General features: G+C 47.7%; 3 protein-coding genes across 5 annotated transcripts in view; 1 reads left to right on the top strand and 2 right to left on the bottom strand.

Moving 5' to 3' along the window:
- Nucleotides 1-17,198, top strand: part of LOC132461528 (pecanex-like protein 1) — a 34,551-nt gene extending 17,353 nt beyond the window's left edge. For 2 of the 3 annotated variants that reach the window (XM_060056673.1, XM_060056672.1), the window contains exons 21-36: nt 241-391; nt 881-1,025; nt 3,294-3,471; nt 3,786-3,894; nt 4,570-4,699; nt 4,807-4,865; nt 5,113-5,328; nt 6,092-6,345; nt 9,177-9,407; nt 9,837-9,940; nt 10,325-10,472; nt 10,868-11,098; nt 11,639-11,913; nt 13,597-13,769; nt 14,480-14,892; nt 15,254-17,198. In XM_060056673.1, coding sequence (XP_059912656.1) covers nt 241-391; nt 881-1,025; nt 3,294-3,471; nt 3,786-3,894; nt 4,570-4,699; nt 4,807-4,865; nt 5,113-5,328; nt 6,092-6,345; nt 9,177-9,407; nt 9,837-9,940; nt 10,325-10,472; nt 10,868-11,098; nt 11,639-11,913; nt 13,597-13,769; nt 14,480-14,892; nt 15,254-15,409 — 2,973 coding nt within the window. In that variant the 3' untranslated portion in view covers nt 15,410-17,198. The remainder of the gene's footprint in view (nt 1-240; nt 392-880; nt 1,026-3,293; nt 3,472-3,785; nt 3,895-4,569; nt 4,700-4,806; nt 4,866-5,112; nt 5,329-6,091; nt 6,346-9,176; nt 9,408-9,836; nt 9,941-10,324; nt 10,473-10,867; nt 11,099-11,638; nt 11,914-13,596; nt 13,770-14,479; nt 14,893-15,253) is intronic. The other variant, XM_060056674.1, reaches the window with a different exon arrangement.
- The window catches only part of nherf4b (NHERF family PDZ scaffold protein 4b), a 205,643-nt gene that overhangs the window by 69,096 nt on the left and 112,255 nt on the right, over nt 1-24,292 (bottom strand). The gene's annotated exons all lie outside the window — the stretch shown is intronic.
- Nucleotides 17,177-24,117, bottom strand: zgc:165604 (uncharacterized protein LOC792578 homolog). Its single transcript, XM_060056676.1, has 7 exons — nt 23,926-24,117; nt 22,217-22,371; nt 21,428-21,494; nt 21,050-21,181; nt 20,256-20,411; nt 19,594-19,716; nt 17,177-19,366 (listed from the first exon to the last, which is right to left on the bottom strand). The coding sequence occupies exons 1-7, from the start codon at nt 23,987-23,989 to the stop codon at nt 19,167-19,169; spliced, it is 897 nt and encodes a 298-aa protein (XP_059912659.1). The 5' UTR covers nt 23,990-24,117; the 3' UTR covers nt 17,177-19,166.

Raw genomic sequence — 24,292 nt, 5'->3', positions numbered from 1 at the left:
TTCCGCTTTCTTTTCTATTGTGTCTCCATCCCTCCTCCCTGCTCCTACAGTCCCACTGTCTGTCTCTTTTTCTTTCCATCTTTCAATACAAATTTCAATTGACATAACAACAGCTGTTAACAATAAAATGATAACGATGATGAGTGATGATAATCTATGTTTCTCCGTTCTACTCTGGTCTCTCTCTCTCTCTCCCACCCGTCTGTCTCTGTCCACACTGTCTCTCGGTCTCTCTGCCAGCCGGCCCTGAGCTTGGTGCTGTACATCCTTGCGGGGGTGGTTGGTTTCTTCACCCACTACCTGCTGCCCCAGCTCCGGAAGCAGCTGCCCTGGTTCTGCCTGGCCCATCCCGTGCTTCGCTCCAGAGAGTACAGCCAGTTTGAGGTCCGAGGTGAGTGGACCTCACCCGACACAGTTCTGTCAGGGAGCCATTGGGCTACATGTTCAGCCGGCCTAAAGTAGCTCTCTCTCTCTTGATTCTCAAAAGATACACTTTTCAGTCAGTCTGCAGGTCTGGTCCATTAAAGAACAAGGATCCATTCAAAATATAGAATCACGTTACCGGCCCGAGAACATACTCATAAGCTTTGGATAATTATTTGTTTTCTGGAACGATCGGATAAATGTGGTAGCGTCCACCTTGTTCTAAATGTAGGATGTAGAATAAGAATTTCTCCTTCCGCCATTTTGACCTAAGGCAAATATAACCGATACCTTAAGCCTCTCTCCACTCAGTGTATTTTCCTTTAGAAACGAGGTTGTGGAGCCCTCACGGCTGACACTGTGCTCTGATTGTCCTCGGCCTCGCGCCGTGAGCCACTTGAGGTAGAAAGCGTGTGCTCGAGCGGATAATGACTGCCACGCCGCCGACCCTCCCCAGACGCGGCCCAGCTGATGTGGTTCGAGAAGCTGTACGCCTGGCTGCAGTGCGTGGAGAAGTACTTCATCTACCCCGCCGTGGTGCTCAACTCCCTGACCACCGAGGCCCGCAGCGTGGGCCAGCACCACAAGGAGCTGGACATCTAGTACGCTGCTTCCCTTCCCTTTGTCCTCCCCCGTCCCTCCTCCCTCCTCCCTCCTCCTCCCTCCTCCCTCCTCCCTCCTCCTCCGCCGTCCTCCTCTGCACTCAAAACAGAAGCATGCTCGTTCATTGGACTCCCGTGCCCTTGAGCAAGACGCTGAAATTGGTTCGACACACACACTCTGTCCACTGCTCCATAACCATTTGCGGGACTGCACTCTGTATTTTAGATTATATATATATTATAGCTGTCAAGCGATTAAAATATTTAATCGTGATTAATCGCATTAATGTCATAGTTAACTCACGATTAATCGCGATTAATCGCACATTCTTTTTCTATGCTAAATATCCCTTGATTTTTTTGTCCCATAATTCTTCTCATTTTAATTCTCTTATCAACATGGTGAAGTGCATCGGCTTGTCTTGTGCAAATGATTTTTTATTGATAACAACATTGGCATATACTGATCAAAACAGGATGATACAAAAAAGAGCCTATAGTGCAATTAAACGACTGCATTGAACAAATGTCATTTGAACATAGCAGTCAGGCTACTGCTTCTTTGTTTTGAGCCAAAAAAAAAAAAAGAAATTATTTTTTATAAAATAATTGCGTTAATCGCGCGTTAATTTTTTTGACGCCGTTAAATTTGGTTTGCGTTAACGCCGTTAATAACGCGTTTAACTGACAGCTCTAATATATATATATAAAATATCCTCTCCATGCATTGTTTATTTTTCTACTATCACTCAACGTATACAAAACGTATTTGCAAACTTAAGATGTACTTTATTCATGTAAGAAGGGAAATTCAGATATCACAGTATTATGTTCACGGCATGAAAGAGAAAACGACAAAGTGATTACGGTACTTTTTTTTTTTTTATAAAAAACTACAAAGTAATTCAGAATAACAATATAGTCGATGTCCGTCCTGTCAATCCTGATGTCAGTCAGGTGCTGTTATCGGCTCCTACAGATCATGGTCACAAACTCACAATCATATGGGGGCACTCTTTTCCCAAGGCTGATCTATCATTGAAGCCTTCATCCTCATCATCTTGGTCTTCCTCACAGTCTGATCTGTTCCCAGCGAGCTTGTCAGCAATCGGCACTGCATGTGTTAAAGTGCCGCAAGTGTAAATTAGCTTTCACTTTTAGAAGATCCTCACGCGCGGAGGTGTTTAAAGGCCCTCACTAATGTATAACGTGTCTGTCAACACACAGCAGGGGTGGGTTTTCCATCCACTATGACAATATTTTTTCTAGTACACAATATAAAGTGTGTGTGTGTGTGTGTGTGTGTGTGTGTGTGTGTGTGTGTGTGTGTGTGTGTGTGTGTGTGTGTGTGTGTGTGTGTGTGTGTGTGTGTGTGTGTGTGTGTGTGTGTGTGTGTGTGTGTGTGTGTCTCTCTCTCTCTCTGCCTTCCTCTGTGTGTGTTCTGTCTCTGTGTTTTGTCCCATCTCTCGTGCTCTGTGTAATGTCTCTGTCTCCGTGTTTTGTCGCTCTCTCTGTCTCTGTGTAATGTCTCTGTCTCTGTGTGTGTGTCCCTCTCTCTGTCTCTGTGTAATGTCTCTGTCTCTGTGTGTGTGTCCCTCTCTCTGTCTCTGTGTAATGTCTCTGTCTCTGTGTCCCTCTCTCCGTCTCTGTGTAATGTCTCTGTCTCTGTGTGTGTCCCTCTCTCTGTTTCTGTGTAATGTCTCTGTCTCTGTGTGTGTGTCCCTCTCTCTGTCTCTGTGTAATGTCTCTGTCTCTGTGTGTGTGTCCCTCTCTCTGTCTCTGTGTAATGTCTCTGTCTCTGTGTCCCTCTCTCCGTCTCTGTGTAATGTCTCTGTCTCTGTGTGTGTCCCTCTCTCTGTCTCTGTGTAATGTCTCTGTCTCTGTGTGTGTGTCCCTCTCTCTGTCTCTGTGTAATGTCTCTGTCTCTGTGTGTGTGTCCCTCTCTCCGTCTCTGTGTAATGTCTCTGTCTCTGTGTGTGTCCCTCTCTCTGTTTCTGTGTAATGTCTCTGTCTCTGTGTGTGTGTGTCCCATCTCTCGTGCTCTGTGTAATGTCTCTGTCTCTGTGTTATGTCCCATCTCTCGTGCTCTGTGTAATGTCTCTGTCTCTGTGTGTGTCCCATCTCTCGTGCTCTGTGTTATGTCTCTGTCTCCGTGTTATGTCCCATCTCTCTGTCTCTGTGTAATGTCTCTGTCTCCGTGTTATGTCCCATCTCTCGTGCTCTGTGTAATGTCTCTGTCTCTGTGTGTGTCTCCGTCTCGCCCACCAGTAGCCGGGCTCTCTTCATCTCCATCGCGGGGATGAAGCTGATGCGCTCGTCGTTCTGCGCCCCGTCCCTGCAGTACGTCACGCTGTGTTTCACCACGCTCTTCTTCCACTTCGACTACCCCCACTTCTCCGAGACCTTCCTGCTCGACTACTACTTCATGTCCATCCTCTTCAGCAAGGTGAGAAGGAGACCCCCCCCCCCCCCCCCCCCCCCCAAGCACACTGACCCTCACAAGGGGAAAAACAAGACGTGTACGGTACGGTGCCATCACACCCGGCGTGGGGGTCACTGTTGAGTCGTGACCTTTCCAGTACGCTACACACACGAGTGTTTGGGGTGTGAGAGTGTTCGCGTGTGTGTGCGTGTGTGTGTGTGTGTGTGTGTGTGTGTGTGTTTTTGAATGGGTGCATCCGTCTTGGTGTTTACTGTTTTAAATGTGTGCCCACATCTACACGTGTGTGTTTTGAATGTGTGTGGTCGTCCTCTCCCTAGATGTGGGACCTGCTCTACAAGCTGCGCTTCGTGCTGACCTACATCGCCCCCTGGCAGATCACCTGGGGCTCGGCCTTCCACGCCTTCGCCCAGCCCTTCGCCGTGCCTCGTATCCTTCGGCCACGCCCACAGCGCCCACTCCGTCCCCGTCGCGTGCGTTCTACTCCCACTAGTTCCCTCCGGGAGGGGGGGACGTCCTGGTGCTTTGTAGATCTACAGGCGTGCTTCCCCAGAGCTATCATCCCATTAAACCTCTGTCTTATTAGGGCGCTTAAGATTTGGAAAGGTGATGATTCAAACGAGTCTGTGTTGTTCGGTGACAGACGAGTATGAACCAGAACGACATTTACACGTAGTCATTAGGCGGCAGGCAGTTTTATCCGAAGCAACTTACAAGCGCTGCTGGCAAAGACATCAAAGCATACAATTTTAAATCGGAGGAGCTACTAAAAGCAGTGCTGCATTAAGAAAGTATTGCAGAACACCCCCCCCCCCCCTCCCCGCCTGTACAGAGTGCCAAGTAGATATAGGAATCAGCGAAACAAGGTTACATTTATTTATTTATTTGCTTTTAAGTGCATAACAACACGAGTGAATTCTAAGTGCAACGCAAGGGCTGAAAGAACAAGGAGTCCAGAATTGTCCTCGGAGGTGGGTCTGGGGAGCCGGAGCACGTGTCCTAGGGTCCTGCAGGGGTTTGACCACGGCTCAATCGGGGCGGGGGGGGGGGGGGGGGCCTGTCTGTTCAGCTCCAGACGTCCTTAACCCACTCGTGTTGCCCCAGACTCGGCCGTGCTGTTTGTGCAGGCTGTGTTCTCCGCCTTCTTCTCCACCCCCCTCAACCCCGTGCTGGGCAGCGCCGTGTTCGTCACGTCCTACACCCGGCCCGTCAAGTTCTGGGAGCGCGACTACAAGTAGGTTTCTTTTTATTTTTTTTTGCATTAAGTCAATCGTGTTTTCCTTCCCTTCTGTCTCGGGAGGGATAAGTGCTTTTCATTCTTATTTTCTTTGCCTTCCACAGTACCAAGCGAGTGGACCATTCCAACACGAGGCTGGCCACCCAGTTGGACCGGAACCCAGGTATATACAAAAAAAAAATAAAAACGGCACCCTTCTCCTTCCCTCTGTCTCAGAAAGAGAACCATTTTCATTTCCTGGAACCCTCCCCATGATGTATTTTGCTCTCTTGCTCTCTTGCTCCATCCCTCTCTTCCATTCTTTCCTTCTTTCTTTCTTTTTCCTGTTTTTCCATTTTCTCTCTTATGTTTTCTTTCTTCCTCTTCCGATCCTCTTCCTCTCTGATCTCTCGGTATCCGTCTCTCTCAAGGCGCGGACGACAACAACCTGAACTCCATCTTCTACGAGCACCTGACGCGCTCGCTGCAGCACTCGCTGTGCGGGGACCTGCTGCTGGGCCGCTGGGGGAACTACAGCACGGGGGACTGCTTCATCCTGGCCTCCGACTACCTCAACGCCCTGGTGCACATCATCGAGATCGGCAACGGCCTGGTCACCTTCCAGCTCCGCGGCCTGGAGTTCAGAGGTCAGTGGAGTGTGGTCCTGGGCTTCGCAAAGGAGCAGAACTAGTTACCAGGCCCGGCTGGGAATTCTGCATCAGGGGGCGGATTGCCATTTTGCTTTGCACGTTGAAAACACCCGATGTACAAAGAAGGATGTCTTCCTTCGTGAGGGGAATTGATGCGTCGATGTTTAAGGGATCCAGTCGCAAATCGCTGCTCAACACTTTGGACGGCTGTTTCCATTGATCAGCACGGCAGCGTCTCCAAGCTGAATGAAAAGAAATGATTAGACCCGATGCTAGAGACAGGAGAACAAGTGACTGGGCAGAGTCATTAGAGGTGTTTCTGGGAGAGAGATACCAAAGCATCAGTGTTTGCATGGGGGGGTTGACCTTTTAAAATGACACGGTGCTTAAAATGAATAAACACCTAGGAAAGAACTGAACTACATAATTATAGTGTAAAAGTGTTTGAAAGTCACACTGTTTGACTCTATTTCAATTTATTGGTTAAAGTCAATGTTTATTTATAAATGTTTGTATTTTCTGTTATCTTACAAACTTTATCTCTTTGTGCATTACGGACGTGTTTGCAAGGCTAAAAGGGGGATGATGATCAACTGTGAAATCTGTGGCCTTCATCTGCAACCGGTAAAACCAACCGGTATAACAAGGCCAAACCGGCCACCCAGCTCATCCTCCGCCGTGGGGAGGGAGCTCCTCTTGACCCCCTTACACCTCCAGCTGCCTCACCACCTCTCCCTCCCTCCCCCCCCCGTCTCCCCAGGGACGTACTGCCAGCAGCGGGAGGTGGAGGCCATCACGGAGGGGGTGGAGGAGGACGAGGGCTGCTGCTGCTGCGAGCCGGGCCACCTGCCCCACGTGCTGTCCTTCAACGCCGCCTTCGGCCAGCGCTGGCTGGCCTGGGAGGTGGCCGCCACCAAGTACGTGCTGGAGGGCTACAGCATCAGCGACAACAACGCCGCCTCCATGCTGCAGGTGTTTGACCTGCGCAAGATCCTCATCACCTACTACGTCAAGGTGGGCACATGCACACGCGCGTTTTCTGCAGGGCCCTCGGGATAAAATACTGTACGCTATAATTTTTGACTGCCAATAGGAAGAATGTCCGTAGGCTAGATATGATTTATTGTGTTTCTGAATATTTTGCTGCACGATATTATGTTTTATCATGTTTGTTAACGTGGCCCAAAGGAAGAGAACCTAGCTAATACAATAGGCAGTAGGCAACACTTTTATAGCGTCCTGTGTAGGACGGTAGTATTATCTGCTTCTACTCGTAACTGGTACGCACTAGGCTATTATTCTAATTTAGAAAACGACCACACACCTCACGATAGATGAGGCTACGTTTAACAATTTTGCTCGTGTTGTGGGTGGAAGGCAACGGACTTGCCAACACCACAACACGATTGCAATCTCAGGGTCAAAAACGTGTTCTTAGAGTTAACGACGGGCGGCATGTGGCTCAGGTGGTTGGCTTTCCCCTTGCGTGGTGGACACCACCAACGCTGTGTGAATGTGTGTATGAATGGGTGAATATTAGGCAGCATGGTAAAGTGCTTCGAGTAACCACTGGTTAGAAAAGCGCTGTATTATTGCCGTCCATTTACCATTTAGCTAACATTATGGGCATCTTAAATAACTAAAAAACTATGGATGAGGTCATTAGATGTAGATAAAATGGACTGAGCAGTGGACAGTCGGAGCCCACTATTTTCGCAAATCCTTCAAACGTTCTTGTTTTCCACTGCTGCTTCTGCGGCGAGTAGCGGTCAGTGTGGCTCCTAGAGTCTTCCTCTGTGTGCCGCCAAAGTACAGACTGTTGGATCTTAAACATTCAACATGTTATGTTCAATGTTTATCTGGTTCGGGTAAGTAGGATCCAATCCAAACATACCCCACAGTACAGGATAATCTTTCAAGGAAATCATGAGAACCATCCAAGAAATCAGGGCTTTGCTGACCAGAGGCGGAGGGGGAAGTCATTCACAAATCGGGATAATCGTCCTGTAGTGTGAACACGATTAAGTGGACGTTTTTGGCTTGAGTCAACGGCATTCAGTAGTGCGGAAGCCGAGAACTGAGAAACTGGCATTAATCAAGCACACAATCAGAATCAGAAACTTCCAAGTGCGGTATTGACAAAGTTCCTATAAAAGACCCAAGCTGACGTTGTAGAGCAGCCCCAGAAATCACACAGACCAGGGTTTGATTTTCTTTTTCTGTTTTATAATGGTGAGTGACATCTCAAGATTTACAGTTTGGTCTCAACACAACGGCTCAATCAACAAAGTGCACAACTGAGGTCATAAAATGGCTTCGCAGAGATTCTGCATTTACACACGCGTACGCATACATGCACACACGCACGCATGCACCCGTACGCACACATACACACATACGTATGTGTAAATAAAAATAAAAACAATCGCATGGTGCCATGCCAGGGAGTGCTGCGGCTGCACTCAGTGTCTCAGATGGGAATTTAATGATGTTTCCTCTGATGTTGTGCGGCGGTGCGTCCCCCCCCCCCCCCCTCCATCGGCCTTGCGGCTGTGAGCAATGTCCTCCCCAGTGGGCAGGGTAGCCCGGCGTCAGCAGCAGCAGCAGCCCTGGCTCCCAGCGCCACCACAGGCCTGCAGAGTGCTGACACGGGCCTTGCTGCTGGACTGTGTCATGATCCCATCCACATGCTAGGCTCAGCATGAAGCGGGCCCCCGCGTCAGCACATCAGACGTATCATTACCCCGAGACGGGGGCGAGGCCGTTGGAAGCACTGCCCCGCCACAGGGGGGCGGCAGATGTAGTAAAGTTCGCTTTTTGTGGGGTATTATTTACCACTGAGTTTTTTTTTACTTCCAACGGAGTGAGTGTAGCGCATTTCAGCAACATTGCAGTTCAAAGTGCTGCGCATGAAACATTAAGAGTATTTAAGACAAAATGCATCATAAACACAATAACATTTCACCGCAATTAAAAATGTGTAGAATTAAAGTCTAAAATGTAATCGGATGAAAAGCAGTGTCAAAAAGAAAGTCCTTCAGCCTTGATTTAAAAGAACAGGGTTGCAGCAGACAGAATATTATTTAATGTGTAAACCGAGTTTGGTTCGATTTATTTAATAGATGTTTTTATCCAAAGATACTCAAAGCACTTAGAGGGGATTTCATTGATGTGCAGATAGGAAGTTAGGCACTCTACCCGCAGACTGTGTGCTTTGGAGTTCAACCCCAAACCCTTCGGCTAGGCGTCACCGTGTGCACTAGCTGTCTCTTCCTTACTTAATAATGGAATCGAGCCCAGAGCATACAGCACGCCGATCTCCCCTCATAGTGGTAGCTTAACACAAGCAATGGGGTCATATTTTGTCCAAGAAAAAACCCAAGCTCGCTTTAAATAGGATGCAAACATTTTAGAACCTTGTATTGCGTCTGTGCCGGCTCCCGACGCACTGGCTGTGTTCCTTTTGGTCTTCAGAGTATCATCTACTCTGCGTAGAACAGCATTTTATCTTTTAGTTTTGACTTCCACCAGAGTATCATCTACTCTGTGAAGAACAGTATTGTATATTTTGTTTTTACTAAAGGTGTCACGGTGTCACCTATAAAATACTTCTATCCCCAGAGCACCATCTACTCCTCTAACAACAGTACATGATACTGTTTGTTTCCCTCCACCAGAGCACCATCTACTCCTCTAATAACAGTACATGATACTGTTTGTTTCCCTCCACCAGAGCACCATCTACTCCTCTAATAACAGTACATGATACTGTTTGTTTCCCTCCACCAGAGCACCATCTACTCCTCTAATAACAGTACATGATACTGTTTGTTTCCCTCCACCAGAGCATCATCTACTACGTGAACCGCTCCAGTAAGCTGGAGGAGTGGCTGCTGAACGAGGCGGTACAGGAGGCCCTGAGGCCCTGCCTGGGGCCGGGCTACGTGGACAGCGACCCCACCTTCAACCTCAACATCGACGAGGACTACGACCACCGCGCTGCCGGCATCACCCCTGCAGCCTTCTGCATGGTCTACCTGGACTGGATCCAGTACTGCAACAGCAGGAGGCAAACGGTAGGCACGCATGGGTACACAGACATACTGTGTGTGTGTGTGTGTGTGTGTGTGTGTATGTGTGTGTGCGCACGCGTGCCACACAATACGCATAGATGCATACACACTCACAGCTAGCAACCAACAGGCACATACACACAACGGCACTCATACAGGCACACGCACAGAGACACACACAGGAGCAGCAGGTTAACGCATTAAGGAGCTACAGCATCGAGCCATTACTCCATACAGTTGTTGTGAACACTTGATTGCGACCCTTGATTACGGTGTTGAGTTTGTTGAGATAATAACATTGCTGTGCAAAGGTCCTGGTTGTTATCTCCTCGTGTTCGTTGTGCTTCCGGGAGGAGGTGTGAAGCATCTGTACTCTGTATGAACAATGCCCCCTGACTCTGTTGTTGATGTTTTAATGATGTTGTGTTGCAGCCTGTGAACAGCGAGAGGGACTCGGCTCTGGTGAATCTCTGCTTCGGCCTCTGCATTCTGGGTAGAAGAGCCCTGGGCACTGCCTCACACAGCATGTCTGCCAGGTAACCACACACACACACACACACACACACACACACACACACACACACACACACACACACACACACACACACACACACACACACACACACACACACACACACACACACACAGTAGTCTATCCCACTTCACTCCACAGTCTAGCACTCTATACACACACACACACACACACACACAGTAGTCTATCCCACTTCACTCCACAGTCTAGCACTCTATACACACACACACACACACACACACAGTAGTCTATCCCACTTCACTCCACAGTCTAGCACTCTAAACCTCAAATGTTTATTTTATTTTTTCCGAAGTGTTACCGTTGTATAAATGGTATACATCCCCAGTCATTCAGTGGGTTAACTGTGTTGTGTGTGCTCTCACTCCAGCCTGGAGCCCTTCCTGTACGGGCTCCATGCCCTCTTCAAGGGGGACTTCCGCATCACCTCTCCCAGGGACGAGTGGGTGTTTGCGGACATGGACCTGCTTAACCGGGTGGTGGCTCCGGGGGTGCGGATGTCCCTTAAACTTCACCAGGTACAACGTGGATCAGATCTGTGCACGCTCTTCACAACACTCTCCTCATCAATTAGTTATTTTTTGTGCAATTGAGTTATTTATAGAAGCATTAAATCATGTAGCAGATGCTGTATCTAAAGTGTCTTAGTATTCGGATGTGATTAAGCAGGCCTTGAGCTGTAGTTGGCTGCGAGTGCCTCTCCTTGAAGGATTGGAGCAATGTTTATTTGTACAAGTGATCATTGGAAGCAGTGAAGATACCAAGTTATCCTGCTCAAGGACAGCTCAGCACAATAGAGAAGAGCAAACCCTAACACTTGCCAGGTGAGCTTATGTGTTACCTCTCTTCTGCTCCTGCTGCTGCTGCTCCTCCTCCTCCTCCTCCTCCTCCTCCTCCTCCTCCTCCTCCCCAGGACCACTTCACGTCCCCTGACGAGTACGAGGACCCGGCAGTGCTGTACGACGCCATCACGGCCAACGAGGAGAAGATGCTGATCTCCCACGAGGGCGACCCCGTGTGGCGCTCGGCCATCCTGGCCAACATGCCCTCGCTGCTGGCGCTGCGCCACATCATGGACGACGGCAGCGACGAGTACAAGATCATCATGCTCAACAAGAGGTTCCTCAGCTTCAGGGTCATCAAGGTCAGCATCGGCTCAGTGTACTTAGCGACGGGGTTAAGCGTGGAGGTCTCCCTGAGCGAGGCACCTCACCCTGGCTGCTCCTGACCACGGTTGACCCCGCCGTCGCTGTGTGAATGGGTGAATGTGAGGCGATATTGTAAAGCGGTTCGAGTGGCCACTGGTTAGCAAAGCGCTGTATAAATGCAGCCCATTTACTATAATGGAGTTTACATAGCCTGAGGAGTGAGCGGCTCCTTAGCTTCGGGCTCATCAGGGTTAGCATTGATTTTGTATAATATGGCGTAGCATAGCTACTCTAACTTTAATAGGTTAGCATTTGTGTAGCTATAGTGTTCATTTAAATGTATAATATCATGCATGGACCTGTTGTAAGGAACTCGACGCCTTTATATTTTAAGAGTAAGTGATTGAAATATTAAAGCTTTATTGAACATATATCGTAACTTTTGGCTGGGAGGCATGTTTTTAGAGAGAAGCCTATTTATAGAGAACTTGGTTAATTCTTTGATTCTGACCATCGCCTCCCTCTGACCCCTGCAGGTGAACCGCGAGTGCGTGCGCGGCCTGTGGGCGGGGCAGCAGCAGGAGCTGGTCTTCCTGCGCAACCGGAACCCGGAGCGCGGCAGCATCCAGAACGCCAAGCAGGCGCTGCGCAACATGATCAACTCGTCGTGCGACCAGCCCATCGGCTACCCCATCTACGTGTCGCCGCTCACCACCTCCTACGCCGGGGGCCACGCCCAGCTGCGCTCGGTGTGGGGCGGCCCCGTCAGCCCCCAGAACATCTACACCTGGCTCATCAGCAGCTGGGACAGGTGAGCGCGGCACACGCCTAGCCTGACTCACTGCATGGGGCTGCTCCTTTTATGGAGGAAATCATTATCACGATTATTTTGGTGACGTTTGAAAACATGACGTGTTGTCCTGTCTCTCCCAAAAAACACTCTGCAACTGAGAAATGTAGCTTTTAAAAAATACACAAAATGGTCAAATAGAAAATGTGCAAATCTAAAATAATGTACAATTATGATTCCAGCTGTTCTTGCACTTTTTATAAAACATTATATAAAAAATATATATATTTAAAAGAAAATCGAAAACTTGATTATATTAGTTTTGTGATCGTCTGATGCTAAAATCGCGATCAAAATTTGATTTATCGCCCCGCCCTATCACGCACACACACACACACACACACAGTGACACCTAGCAAGGCACGCACTCACCTACCTACCTCCACACTAGTCTTAACCTTCCTACAAGCACATGTGCGCCTATGCTTACACGCAGACGCGTGCACACTCACACACTCACGGCCACGCTCGCATACACACACGCACACGCTGAAAATATTCAAAGCCCTCAATTGAAAGTTAGGATCCTCCCCCAGGACGCATAAATTATTCTACTTGTAGATGAAGTATTCATCAGCATGATGAATATCCTTTACTTCTAGAAGAATCTCTCATTTGCATGATGACCCCGTGTCCTCAGCGCATTTACATGTTTTGAAAAGGCATTTTAGTAAAACCTATAACCTCATTACGCGGAAGCCTTTTAGCAAAGCCATAACCTTGATGCATTTACCTCGCCTTGGTAAAAACCTTTCTGTTAAAACTACATTAGAGTTGTAAGGTCAATACGTTGAAGTAAAATATTGGCTCAGTTGAGCAAATATTGAACAGTTAAGTACCATGAAGTACGTTAAGATTATTTGTCTGAAATTATTTGCTTTTCAATAATAATCCCTGAAGTAGATTGAGGCACAGCTATCATGATATTCCCCTCAATAACTCAGTTTATCGTCGTCACTGAAATAATAACTCTTTCAGCTTGATTGAATCAGCTTTAAATTCTGTATTGTGCCGTGGTTTGAGAACATGACTCACATGGCCCACAAGGACCGACTTGGAAGTCAAAGCAAGGTGGCAGGCCAAGTGTCTGGAGGGAGGCGGGCCCGCTTTATGGGCCTTTTGCATTTATCTGAAAAGCTCCCGCTATTCTGAAAGTGGAAGTGAACTCCCTGTTTCAGCTCAAATCGGCATCATTGTGATTTTTGTGATTTTTTTTTATGAGGCCATTACTGGTGTTTTGTTTGAATGTTATAATAAGTGACGGACCGGGGCGTAACACTAGGAGCGTCAGGGAGGTTTAACCCTCTCTCTGAAACTGCCATCACCAGTTGCCCAGCGGGAGCTACATCCAGACATCTGAGCTGCCCCCGTCAGGTGGTTGTTTTAGGGCGCCTGCTAGGAGCCCTCCCTTCTCTACTGCCATGGGCCTCCTGATCTATAAATAGCACGGATCTGCTTCCAAATGGCACTTATGGTCGTTGCACTGTAATCGGATCTCCTGTCTGAACTACCTTTTATGTTTCACTGATTTTCTGTTGTGTATTTTATTGATGTATTGTGATCCAGGCTGCAAAACGACTCGCTTTCAGGGGCAATAAAGAACGTGAACTTGATAATGTACACTTTGTTTGGTCCGTCGTCTAGGTTACAGAAGGGTTGTGGCGCCGGCTGCAACAGTGGCGGGAACATCGAGGATTCGGACTGTGGCGGAGGCTCCGCCTCCATCTCCACCAACCCCGCCACCGCCCACACCACCCAGAGCACCCCCGCCTCGGGCCTGCCCCCGCCCCACATCTCCACCCTGCAGCCCTCTATGGGTGAGACCCCCGACCTGATTGGCTCCAGCCGTCACAAACCTCTCGGGTGCCTTGTAGTTGTAGACCATAGAGACTCTAGCCAGTATAGGCATTATTAATATGTATCACACGGGTCTTTTCAACGTTCCGTTCACTTGCATGGGCACTTCACAACTTCGGGCGGTGAATTATTTTTTGATAATTCATTGGCAACGGATGAATAATGACCGCTGTCAAGGTAAACAAAAGGACTTTTTGCCTTTGGTATCACTCCGCACGTAGTCCGGTAACTTGTCAATGTAATAAGCGGGATATGTATCAACCCAAGCGCTGTCGGTTGCTAAGCGACGACGTCAACGTCTTGGGCGGACTATTTCTCTGCAGATCAACGCTATGAATGCTGGTAACAAATACATTGTAAATAAATTGTTTCGTTTTGGGGAGTAACCGTGTAATAAGCGGGATAATGTATAGAACTTCGACGGTCATTATCGTAAAATAAGCCCCTTCATGGCGAAGCAAGACACCTCCGCTGCGCGTCGGTGTCCTGTTCGCCCTGTCGGGGCTTATTTTCTCGATAATGACCAGCGTTCTATACATTATCCCTTGCATACATTTAGACGGGTTCTTCAGGCTGCCATTTTTGGTGTACCACTACGGGCCCACTACCACTGTAGCTGCAACATACAGAGTCGGCCCAGTGTGTGAAATATCCCTCTTCTCCACTCCAGGTACAGACAACCCTGTGGGCCCCACCCCTAGTTGGCCGCACCACCCACAGCCCCTCCCCTTGGCCTTGCTCAGCCAATCCGAGGGCCGGATGGAGGCGGGGCTCCTCAGCTCCCTGCAGCGCACCTCGTCCATCCAGGGGCTGCTGGGGCAGCACCTGTCCAGCTCCCAGCTCTCCTTCAGCAGCTCCATGGGGCCCTCGCCTCTGGGCGCCGAGCGCTTCTGCCCGGGGAGCTTCCTGGACAGCTCGGCCCAGCGCGGAGGCCCGCGGTCGGGCTTGGGTCTGGGCCTCGCCCTGGGCTCCGGCCTGCACTACGACAGCCATTTTGGAAAGTGGAGCCTTTCGGCCAAGAAGGGCTTCAACGGGCCGGCGTCGGAGGGCGACCCCGGGCAGCTGCTGACCGTCCGCACGCAGGTCAGACCCGGAGACCTTACCAACACGAGCTGGTATCGATATGAGCCTTTCAATGCAGCCACGCCATGATTAGCTTTTTCATAGTCTGCCGAGCTAATGCAAAAATCCATACAGAAAACCCACTGCACATTATGTGTACGGTCGATATCAGTTTCAGTAAAGGTAATGGTCCAGCTTTGCATAGTGCAGTGATTTGGATAAAATAAGTCATGTGTTAGCGATCACGCCGCTTAGCATAGCCAATGTAGCTTAGCATAGCCAATGTAGCTTAGCATAGCCGATAGACGGATTGCAATGCGGCGAGATACATGTTTAGATGTTATCGGTTTCCCCCGTCTGATTGTGTTGGTTGTTTTGGCAGATGATTGCTCCCGTACCTCCACCAGAGACCTTCGTGACCCTTGACCCTCTGGGTGCCACCCTGGCGCTGGACAGCAGCCCCTTGCTGACCTCCAGGGACCCCCCCACCCCGCGGGAGGAGTCCACAGAGCTGCCTCTCCTGGAGCACCTCCGATGACCCTCCCCGAGCCCCCCCCTGCTCCCCCGTCGCTGGGCCACGGCCCTGGGGCCAAGGCACACACACACACACACACACACACACCCTCCCATCAGATCTGATGCGGTGGGGGCCCCACCCTGCTGGACCAATCCAAACTGGACCCCCAGTTTGGCTGGAGGTGGGAGCCCCGGGGTGAAACAAACCAAACTCAACTCGTCGGGCGTTCACGTTCTGTTGTCTGGACGCACTTTTACCAGCGGCGTTCTCCCCGTCAGCCAAACGGGGGCCGCAGATGCATGCGAGAAGGTCGAGAGACTTCTGCAAACGACTTTAATCCAGAGACCGCCGTCGCTCACGTGGGCCTTTGGGGGAGAGAGAGTAACGACGTTTGCGGCGAAAGGTTTCTAACCCATGGGGGCGGGTCAACGCGACCAGGAAGATCGTAAGGGACGTGTCGTTTCCAACTGAGATTGTTTTTTTTGTTGTTTTGTTTTTCATCGTATTTTTTTGGGGTTTTTTGAGTCGGAGACAGATTGCTCACTCCGACGCGGCTGGGCGCAGCAGCAGCAGCAGCAGCACTATGATCTGCCAGCCCTAAGGGACCGTCTGACATCAGCAGCAGCACAATGATCTGCCAGCCCTAAGGGACCGTCTGACATCTGTAGCTGCTGTGTGTGCTGGTCGGACATGGGCGACCAAATGACAAAGACACTAAACATGATGCAAATTGGCACGTGCCCTTACTTTTTCTCCTTTTGTGTTCTCTGTATGGAAAGTAGTATGACACACTCCCAAAAAGTCCAAATGATGATTGATCTGTAATTTATTGAAGTGTTTGAAACTGTGCCTCCTCACAGGGACACGCTGATTGGTTCTCCCTGACGGAACCTGTCTCACAGCTGACCTGGTTCTTGTTCTCAGGCCAACATGTGGTGCTTCTACTGCCTAGTTTACACTCTAGTTAGTCTCCAATGACTAGTTACGGTTAGGCCTGGTAACCAGTCCTAGGAGTGACTCTAGTGAGGCCTGGTAACCAGTCCTGGATGTGGCTAGTTATAGTTAGGCCTGGTAACCAGACCTAGTTGTGGCTAACTATAGCCATGGCTAGTGACGGGCCTGAGTTAAGCCTAGTAACCAGTCTCAGATATGACTAGTTATGCATGGTAACTAGTCCCAGAAGCGGCTATTGGGACTGGGCTCTATGACGAAACATACTGACCAGTGACATTGTGTTGATCACAAGAACACTAACTGGAGTACTGAACACGCCTTGTGTTGTTTGATTCGCTACGTTTTCTGGTGAGTGGAATGTCCTTTTTTTGTTTTAGTTTTTTTTACTTGAAGAATCCCAGATTCTCTGGTGTCGACGGTTCCCTGAGCTGCTCCTATAGGCTGATTGATCCCGAGGCGGTTCCTATAGGCGTCCTGATCAGCGCGTGTTTCGGCTGACTGGCCAATGCCTCTCTCTGAGGAGCCGCGCTCAGCGCTACGTTTCTCTACTGCAGGGTCCAGCGCTGAATTAGCAAGCGGCGCTACCAGCCACACACACACACACACACTCACACTCACACTCACACACCCGCACTCACACACAGCCACACCGACACCCACAATCACTCACACACTTACATGCACACACAGGCACCTCTTATGTACTGGCCTGCAGTACGCCGCCCCCTAGCGTTGTACTACTGCTACTGCATCTTCTGCTACTACTAACCTACCCTACAACTGCTGTGCAACCGTTACATCCAGCGTTTTAGTTGGAAATAAACAAAAATTGAATAAAGGTGGAATATTTATTTGAGCAATGTTTGTGTCAAGGGTATGTTGTGAATGGATACAAGGGTTTTGCTGCTGATCTTTTGAGTCTGGGGATCGGATTCTTCCTGTTATGACTCCCTTCTCACACTCGCACACACTCTTGTTTGGTGTCATTTTGGTCCTCTCGGCAACGGTTTTCTGAAGTATGATTTCGGAAGTGTTCCCTGGGAGTCACCTGAGGTCGATCTTGTTCCTACTCAATCTTCACTACTGTTATCAACACATTAGAGGAGGTCTGATTCCAGGAACCCCCTTGGCGTTCTGATGGCAGGAATCCTAGGAGTTCTGATTGGAAGAATCCAAGGTGTTCCTATATTTCCCCAATCCAAAGAGCTCTGAAGAATCAAAGGAGTGGTGATTTTGGTAATCCAAGGAGTTATGTTTTGAAAATCATAGGTGTTCTGATTTGAATAATCGCAGGAGTTCTGATTTGAAGACTACCCAGGTGTTCTGATTCCTTGGATTTCTGTTTGAAGAATCGTACGGGTTCCGATTCCAGGCATCCAATTACTTCTGATTTGAGAGTTCCATGGGTTCTTGTTCTGATATCCCAGGGGTTCTGGTGTCTGGGGCCCAGCGGTCTGTGGTAGATGACGTGTGGAACAGAAGCTGGCACTCTTGACATCTGTTGCTCTCCTCCCACCCTATGTGGCTGAGTGAAAGCTGTGAATGACTTGGTGCAGTGTTGTGATCCATACAGGCCTATTTACCAGAGGACAGCCTTCTACACGGTTATTATCACACAATGTAATGGGTGAACCACAGGAAAAGCATTCTCAGGGTTTCCACCGGGGATAACCTCTTTTTACTCTTTCTTTTTGTTATATGCGGTAATGTTAAAAAATACAGGAAAAAGAGGAATAGAAGAAGCATAATTTGTAGCACAGTCACGCATTAATTGGGTTATGGTAAAGTCCCAGGTATTAGTATCTATGAATTATGTGTTTACTTCAGCTTTTGGGTAGATATACTGAATCACTTTGAACTGCTTTTTTTCCTTTCTCTCTTTAAGGACATTTCTGGGCTTTGCTTAGAACCTTGAATGTTTAAAACGGATCTCTTGTTCAGCCGGTAAAGAGTGTAAAGTATAACTGCTAAGCACACTGAGGGCTACTCCATCTTGAACAGGTCGGCGTCATTCCACCAATCCCAATCAAACACACTAGAGCAAGGCACAGCTAATTGGGCGGACCCAGGTGTCAATCAAAAGGGATGATGTAGATTCCTTTCAGTCTCTGTACATGCGGTTTCTGAGCAGCATGTTTCGTATATAAATTCCATATATATTTAAGATATACAAATCTATTTTATAATGTTTGGATTTTCTTTTCTTTTTTTACATGAATGCTGTTTTTGTTGAGGCTTGGTGGAGATTTGACTGAGCAAAGAGCTCACTGAAATTGAGTTTCCTATCAGTAATTTTCAAAGAATCAATTCATAACTTTTTTTTGCACAACTGTCCTTCCATCCGACATTATTTTATACTTTAGTTTTACAAGGAGGGGAAAAGGTATTTTTTATTTAAGTTAATCAATGTTCTGTACATATTTTTTGTCTTATTTCACACTTCTCTTTAAATTAAAGCTTTTGTGTCTTTTGTTTTCAAATGAGAAGCTCCCGAGTGCTTTTATTTTTATTTTTCCAATTACCATTCTACAGGGCAAAAATTTATATCTGAACAATATCTGATCTAATTGATTAAATAACTATAGGTATGTTTACTTTCATATTAGCTCATTAGAAAGAACATGAATCATAAGGCCTTCTGACCCAGGTGTTTTTTTTTTTATTATTATTTGACCTGAAGGAACTTAAACAGCGGACAAACAGTAATCTAAAGTCCCCCAATTCAGCAAAGCAGAAGACCAATAGGGTAGGGGCTAAACGCATTCGCAGTTAAAAAAAAAAGAATATATACATCTCTTAACGGAGATCTTTCTCTAGTTACTTATCAGACAAACGAGCGCTTCATCAGAGAGGGTGTGTATCGTATCTCGTTGTAACAGGACTCCTCCGAGGCCCCTCTCCTCCGGCCGTCCTGCCCACTGCGGCGGAGCCAGGCCAGCAGCAGCACTAGCGCCGTCAGCAGCAGGCTCATGGACAGGCTCAGCAGCACCCCCTGCAGGATGCCCGTGGAAGCGGCGGGCGCAGCTGAAATAGAAAAGTCAAAATAAGTTTTTTTTTAACCTCGTCCTCATCTATTCACTCATGGTCATTTTAGGATACAACACTCACTAATACGTTTCGAGTTGGAATTAAGGATTTTAAATCGGCCTAAAATAAATAAAAGACTCGATTCGGACAGGAGTTACACCGTGTATACACATGTTTTATATTTGAGCGTTAAAGATGTTAAGCGGACGTAAACGGTTCCTTACGGGTGTAGACGGACAGGTTGATGTAGCAGCTCTGTGTGTGCAGCTTGTTGGAGGCGGAGCAGCGGTACAGACCGGACGTCTGGGAGGAGACGTTGGCGATCTGCACCCAGCCGGACATGTCTCCTGTTGGGGAGGGTTTAGCATTAGCATAGCATTATTTCCCCCCCCCCCCCCCCCCCCCCTTGTATACAGGGCCCAGAATTTGGTGCTACGGCCCTGCTCATCTGTAATCATTAGCATTTATCTTTGTATGTTTAACAAATTCTAATGATCAATGGTTTAACTGTCTTAATAATTGCAATGTATTGCTTATTTTATCGTGCACAAAAAAATATGTGTTTGGTCCTGAGGGTCATTAAGCCATGAACAAGTTTTGGGGTTAAAAGGGACAAGTAACACTCACTATTTTAATACAAGGGAGTACTGCTTTATACACTTCTTGTGAAAGATTGTGGGCTCTGTTTAGCTGAAACGTTGGAGCCTTGATACATTGGTCCGTGATTTGACTTCCCCTTTGGTCCAAAAACAAGGCGTGTTTTTTTTTTGGCGGAATGAGAGTCGATGTCTCAGAGCCCACGTGTTTGAAGGAGTACTCTTGTTAGAATAACGCCCCGCCTGGCGTTCCTCAGTGAGCCCCGCCCCTTTTGAGGCGCTGGTCCTACCGTCCATGTTGATGGGCAGCGTGATCCGCTCGGGCTCCATCTTGTGCCACTGGAGCTCTGGGGTGGGGCGGCCCCCCGCCACGCTGCAGGACAGGGTCACCCTGCCCCCCACCTCCACCACCCCCTCCCACTGGCACACGGGCAGGGACGGGGGCACTGGGGGAACACGCACAGACAGACAGACAGACAGACAGACAGACGTACACACACGTACACACACGTACACACACGTACACATCAGAGAACAAGAAGTCCACCAGGTCACTCCTGAGGACCTCATGGTGGCATCTGATTGGCCGAAATTAGTGCTGACTAGCTATTATGTCACCTGGGACGGATTCGAGCCAATTTCAATACATCTTTTGCATGAAAATCGTTTCCATATTTATTTGAGTGTTTAGTTACATCTCAATGGATCTGCCATATGTTGGAGGCAACTTTAATTTGCATGAAATATTGTGTGGGGCAATTAATCAAAGAAGCTAACCTCCATGCACCCTGTCATTTCTCTTGCCACAGCTGTTGTACTATTTCATAATTTAGCAGACACTTAATTCCAAAGTGAGCTACAGTGAATATATATTTTTAGATGCATGTCATTAAGGTCCTCCAATACAAATCAAGAGTAAAGTAAAGTATCTCAATCATATACTATTTAGTCATGTAGCAGACACTGTAATCTAAAGCAACATATTGCAAAGTTGTTTTTTCGATGCAAGTAGCTTAAGGATGGCAGGCTGTGTGGGGCCAACATGGAGGAGAGCTCCATCTGGAGGGGGTACGGAGGGGCTCACCCAGCACATCCAGGACCAGCTCCTCTATCCCCTGCTCTCCGGTCTCCGGGGGGTTGTTGACCACACAGTGGTACACCCCAGCGTCAGACCCCCGCGTGTTGTTCAGGAAGATGTCTGCCTTCCAGGGGATGCCTGGTGAACAGACACACACGCACACGCACACACACACTATGAATATGTACTACTACTACTGTAAATTAACTTACTTACTCAAAAATACATTTGTTCTCCTTCGATTTTGTTTTTATCGATTTATGCTAATGTTGCTAACATTCAATAGCTAGGCCTCTTTTTGATTGATTTAAGTTAGTTTGTAAAAGCGTTACCTAATGCTCATATTTACTGATATGACTGTATTATATGATGTCCCATGTTTACCTGTAAAGCCCACTCGTCCAAGGAGGGAGGGGTCCTCAATCACCTGACCGTGGTCGTAGACGATCACCTGGAGAACCACGGGTATGAAACAAGGACTTAGGCACGTCAACTTGACTACACCTTCAAAGGGAAAATGAGTCATTCATCATATTAAATATTATAATCTTCATGCATGAATCATTTGTTAAGATCGGTTTGGTTTTCCCAAATGACTTTGTACTTTTCACAAACTGGGTTGGATGAAATCCTGATGTCCAACACTCCGTAAATCCAATTGCAGGGATGTGATTAATAGTAAAGCAAAAGGTCAAATGTTATTTCCTTGATTTGCTGAATATTCTTCTCTTTATCTGGTTTTTAATTTACACTAAGGGCATTTAGCAGATGCTTTTATCCAAAGCAATTTACAACGGTTAATACGCACATTGACACACCGACGGCGGAGTCAACCATTCAAGGCGACAGCCAGCTCGTCACCTTGCATGGAGCAGTAAGGGTTAAGTGTCTTGCTCAGGGATACCTTGACACTCCGGGATCAAACAACCTTCCGCTTACCAGTCAACCTGCTCTACCTCTAGAGCTAAGCCGACCCATCAATGCTCCAATCATCCAAAGTAGATTCGCTGTACTCTTTAATACGCAGGTTGGGATAGGGCATCTTGGACTGCAGAAATTGGGGTCTGACTGCAGAAATTGGGGTTTGAACCCAGAACCTTTCAGATGGGAACACCCTTACAAGGACGTCACTATCCCAGGCCAGCGCCTAGTGTCTATGTGGATGCAGGCTACCTGTATGGGGGTCATCGGGCTGGAGAAGGGGGTCAGGGTCCAGATGATGTTGAGTCGGGTCAGGGGTGTGGTGGTGGTGAAGGAGCAGGGCAGCAGCACAAAGTCCCCCTGGACTACCTCCATGCTGGGGTCACTGATGCTCACCTTCACCGCCGCTGGAGCCCAGAGACACCAGGTTAGAGACACCAGGTTAGAGACACCAGGTTAGAGACACCAGGTTAGAGACACCAGATTAGAGACACCAGCTTAGAGACACCAGGTTAGAGACACCAGTTAGATACCAGGTTAGAGACACCAGTTAGATACCAGGTTAGAGACACCAGATTAGAGACACCAGGTTAGAGACATCAGGTTAGAGACACCAGATTAGAGACACCAGGTTAGAGACATGTTAGAGACAACAGGTTAGAGACAACAGGTTAGAGACACCAGGTTAGAGACACGGTTAGAGACCAGGTTAGAGACACCAGGTTGGAGACCAGGAACAGTTCCTTGAGATTCAGATTGAAATATAAACTATTGAAGTTATGCTCAGTTAACTCCAATACAATATTTCCCATTCCTAAGGGCGGGGCCTGGCCACTCTACGCCCCAGGACCGACACGGGGGACTCTGTCTGCTTTCCCTCGGGTCGGCTTAGCTCAGGAGGTAGAGCAGTTGTCTTGTAACTGAAAGGTTGCTAGTTCAATCCCCAGCTCCTCCTAGCTGAGTGTTGATGTGTCCCTGAGCAAGAGACTTAACCCTAACTGCTCCTGACGAGCGGGCTGTCTGCTAAATGCCCTAATTGCAATTGTCTGTGGAGGGACACCATCTCTCCAGGTTCTGATGCCCTACGGCCATTAAAGGTCCCAACACACACTCACACACAAGGCAGGCAGGGAGCAATGTTAAGCACTTTACCTCCCTTAAACGTGCTCTATAAATGCATTTGATCATTATAACTGTAATAAGTTTCCGATGCTGTAATAATTACGTGTATAACATATAATTATGATGGTGTTTTTGGTCATTAATGTGGATGGTTTTCTGAGTCTTGTCTAGAAATATGTTCATAGAGTCGATCTGCTCGTTACTCTGTTCCCTCATTAATACAAAACACCCCCATGCCTCTGTCCTCACAAGCCCTGTGAGGACAGCCCTGCCCTGTGTGTGTGTGTGTGTGTGTGTGTGTGTGTGTGTGTGTGTGTGTGTGTGTGTGTGTGTGTGTGTGTGTGTGTGTGTGTGTGTGTGTGTGTGTGTGTGCGTCATTATGTGTATCGACTGGTAATTACATTGGACAGTTTTCAGAGTTGACCCAACTAATCAGACGGCCTGTCCTCATTTAAGTTGAGTTATTTTCACATTTAAATCATTTATCTTATGCATTCTTCCTTAATGAGACAGCTAATATCTCTTAATTTCGCCATAGTTTCTAATATTTAATCATATTATACAAAACCCAATTAATTATGTTATTTAAATGTTTTTCAGACCAGGGCATGTTTACTCTCATATTTATTAATACTGGTACAGGTTATTCAATGCACAACACATCACATTCCAATAGTTTTGTGACATCATAAATAATCATCATAAATAAATAATAAACTCAATAAGCAATGCATAAGAAAACCTATTACTAAGATAAATGTGAAGAAAATGCAAATTTTGAATTTGCATTCATTAAACATTGTAATAAAAGCTACAATGACATAGATAAGCATACTCACTGTTGCCAAGGGGGATAAAGCACAGGCACACGGTTCGTAATAACCATCCTCCATAGCAGCCCATGGCTGGGGAAAAATGAGTCCTCTGCTTCCATGTGTGGACGGATGTACAATTTGAACTGCAGAACCAAGCATGCAGAAGTAATGTATTGAGCGATGCCACCAACCACGCTCCCACTCTGCCATTCCTCCCCCAATCACTTCTTTTCCAATGAGTCCCAAATAGCCTATTAGGAATAATGGCCATTCAATACAATGACTGGAATGTGGGTCATCTCAGCATTATTACCACCAGAGGAAAGGAGATTGTGACCTAATGTCAAAACTGCCTAACAATGCATAACAAATCTCTTTTCTATATTCTATT

This window comes from Gadus macrocephalus, chromosome 7 (assembly GCF_031168955.1).
Source record: "Gadus macrocephalus chromosome 7, ASM3116895v1".
NCBI lineage: Eukaryota > Metazoa > Chordata > Actinopteri > Gadiformes > Gadidae > Gadus > Gadus macrocephalus.
Note: the sequence above shows the minus strand (reverse complement) of the source record. Positions and strands in the feature narration are given on the sequence as shown.

What these genes read in the sequence shown, in the direction of transcription:
- zgc:165604 (XM_060056676.1), bottom strand. Translation starts at nt 23,989, where the DNA reads ATGGGCTGCTATGGAGGATGGTTATTACGAACCGTGTGCCTGTGCTTT. An exon ending in CTTTATCCCCCTTGGCAACA is followed by an intron (nt 22,372 to 23,925) that starts GTGAGTATGCTT and finishes TCTGGGCTCCAG; the next exon opens with CGGCGGTGAAGGTGAGCATC. An exon ending in TGGACGAGTGGGCTTTACAG is followed by an intron (nt 21,182 to 21,427) that starts GTAAACATGGGA and finishes TCTGTTCACCAG; the next exon opens with GCATCCCCTGGAAGGCAGAC.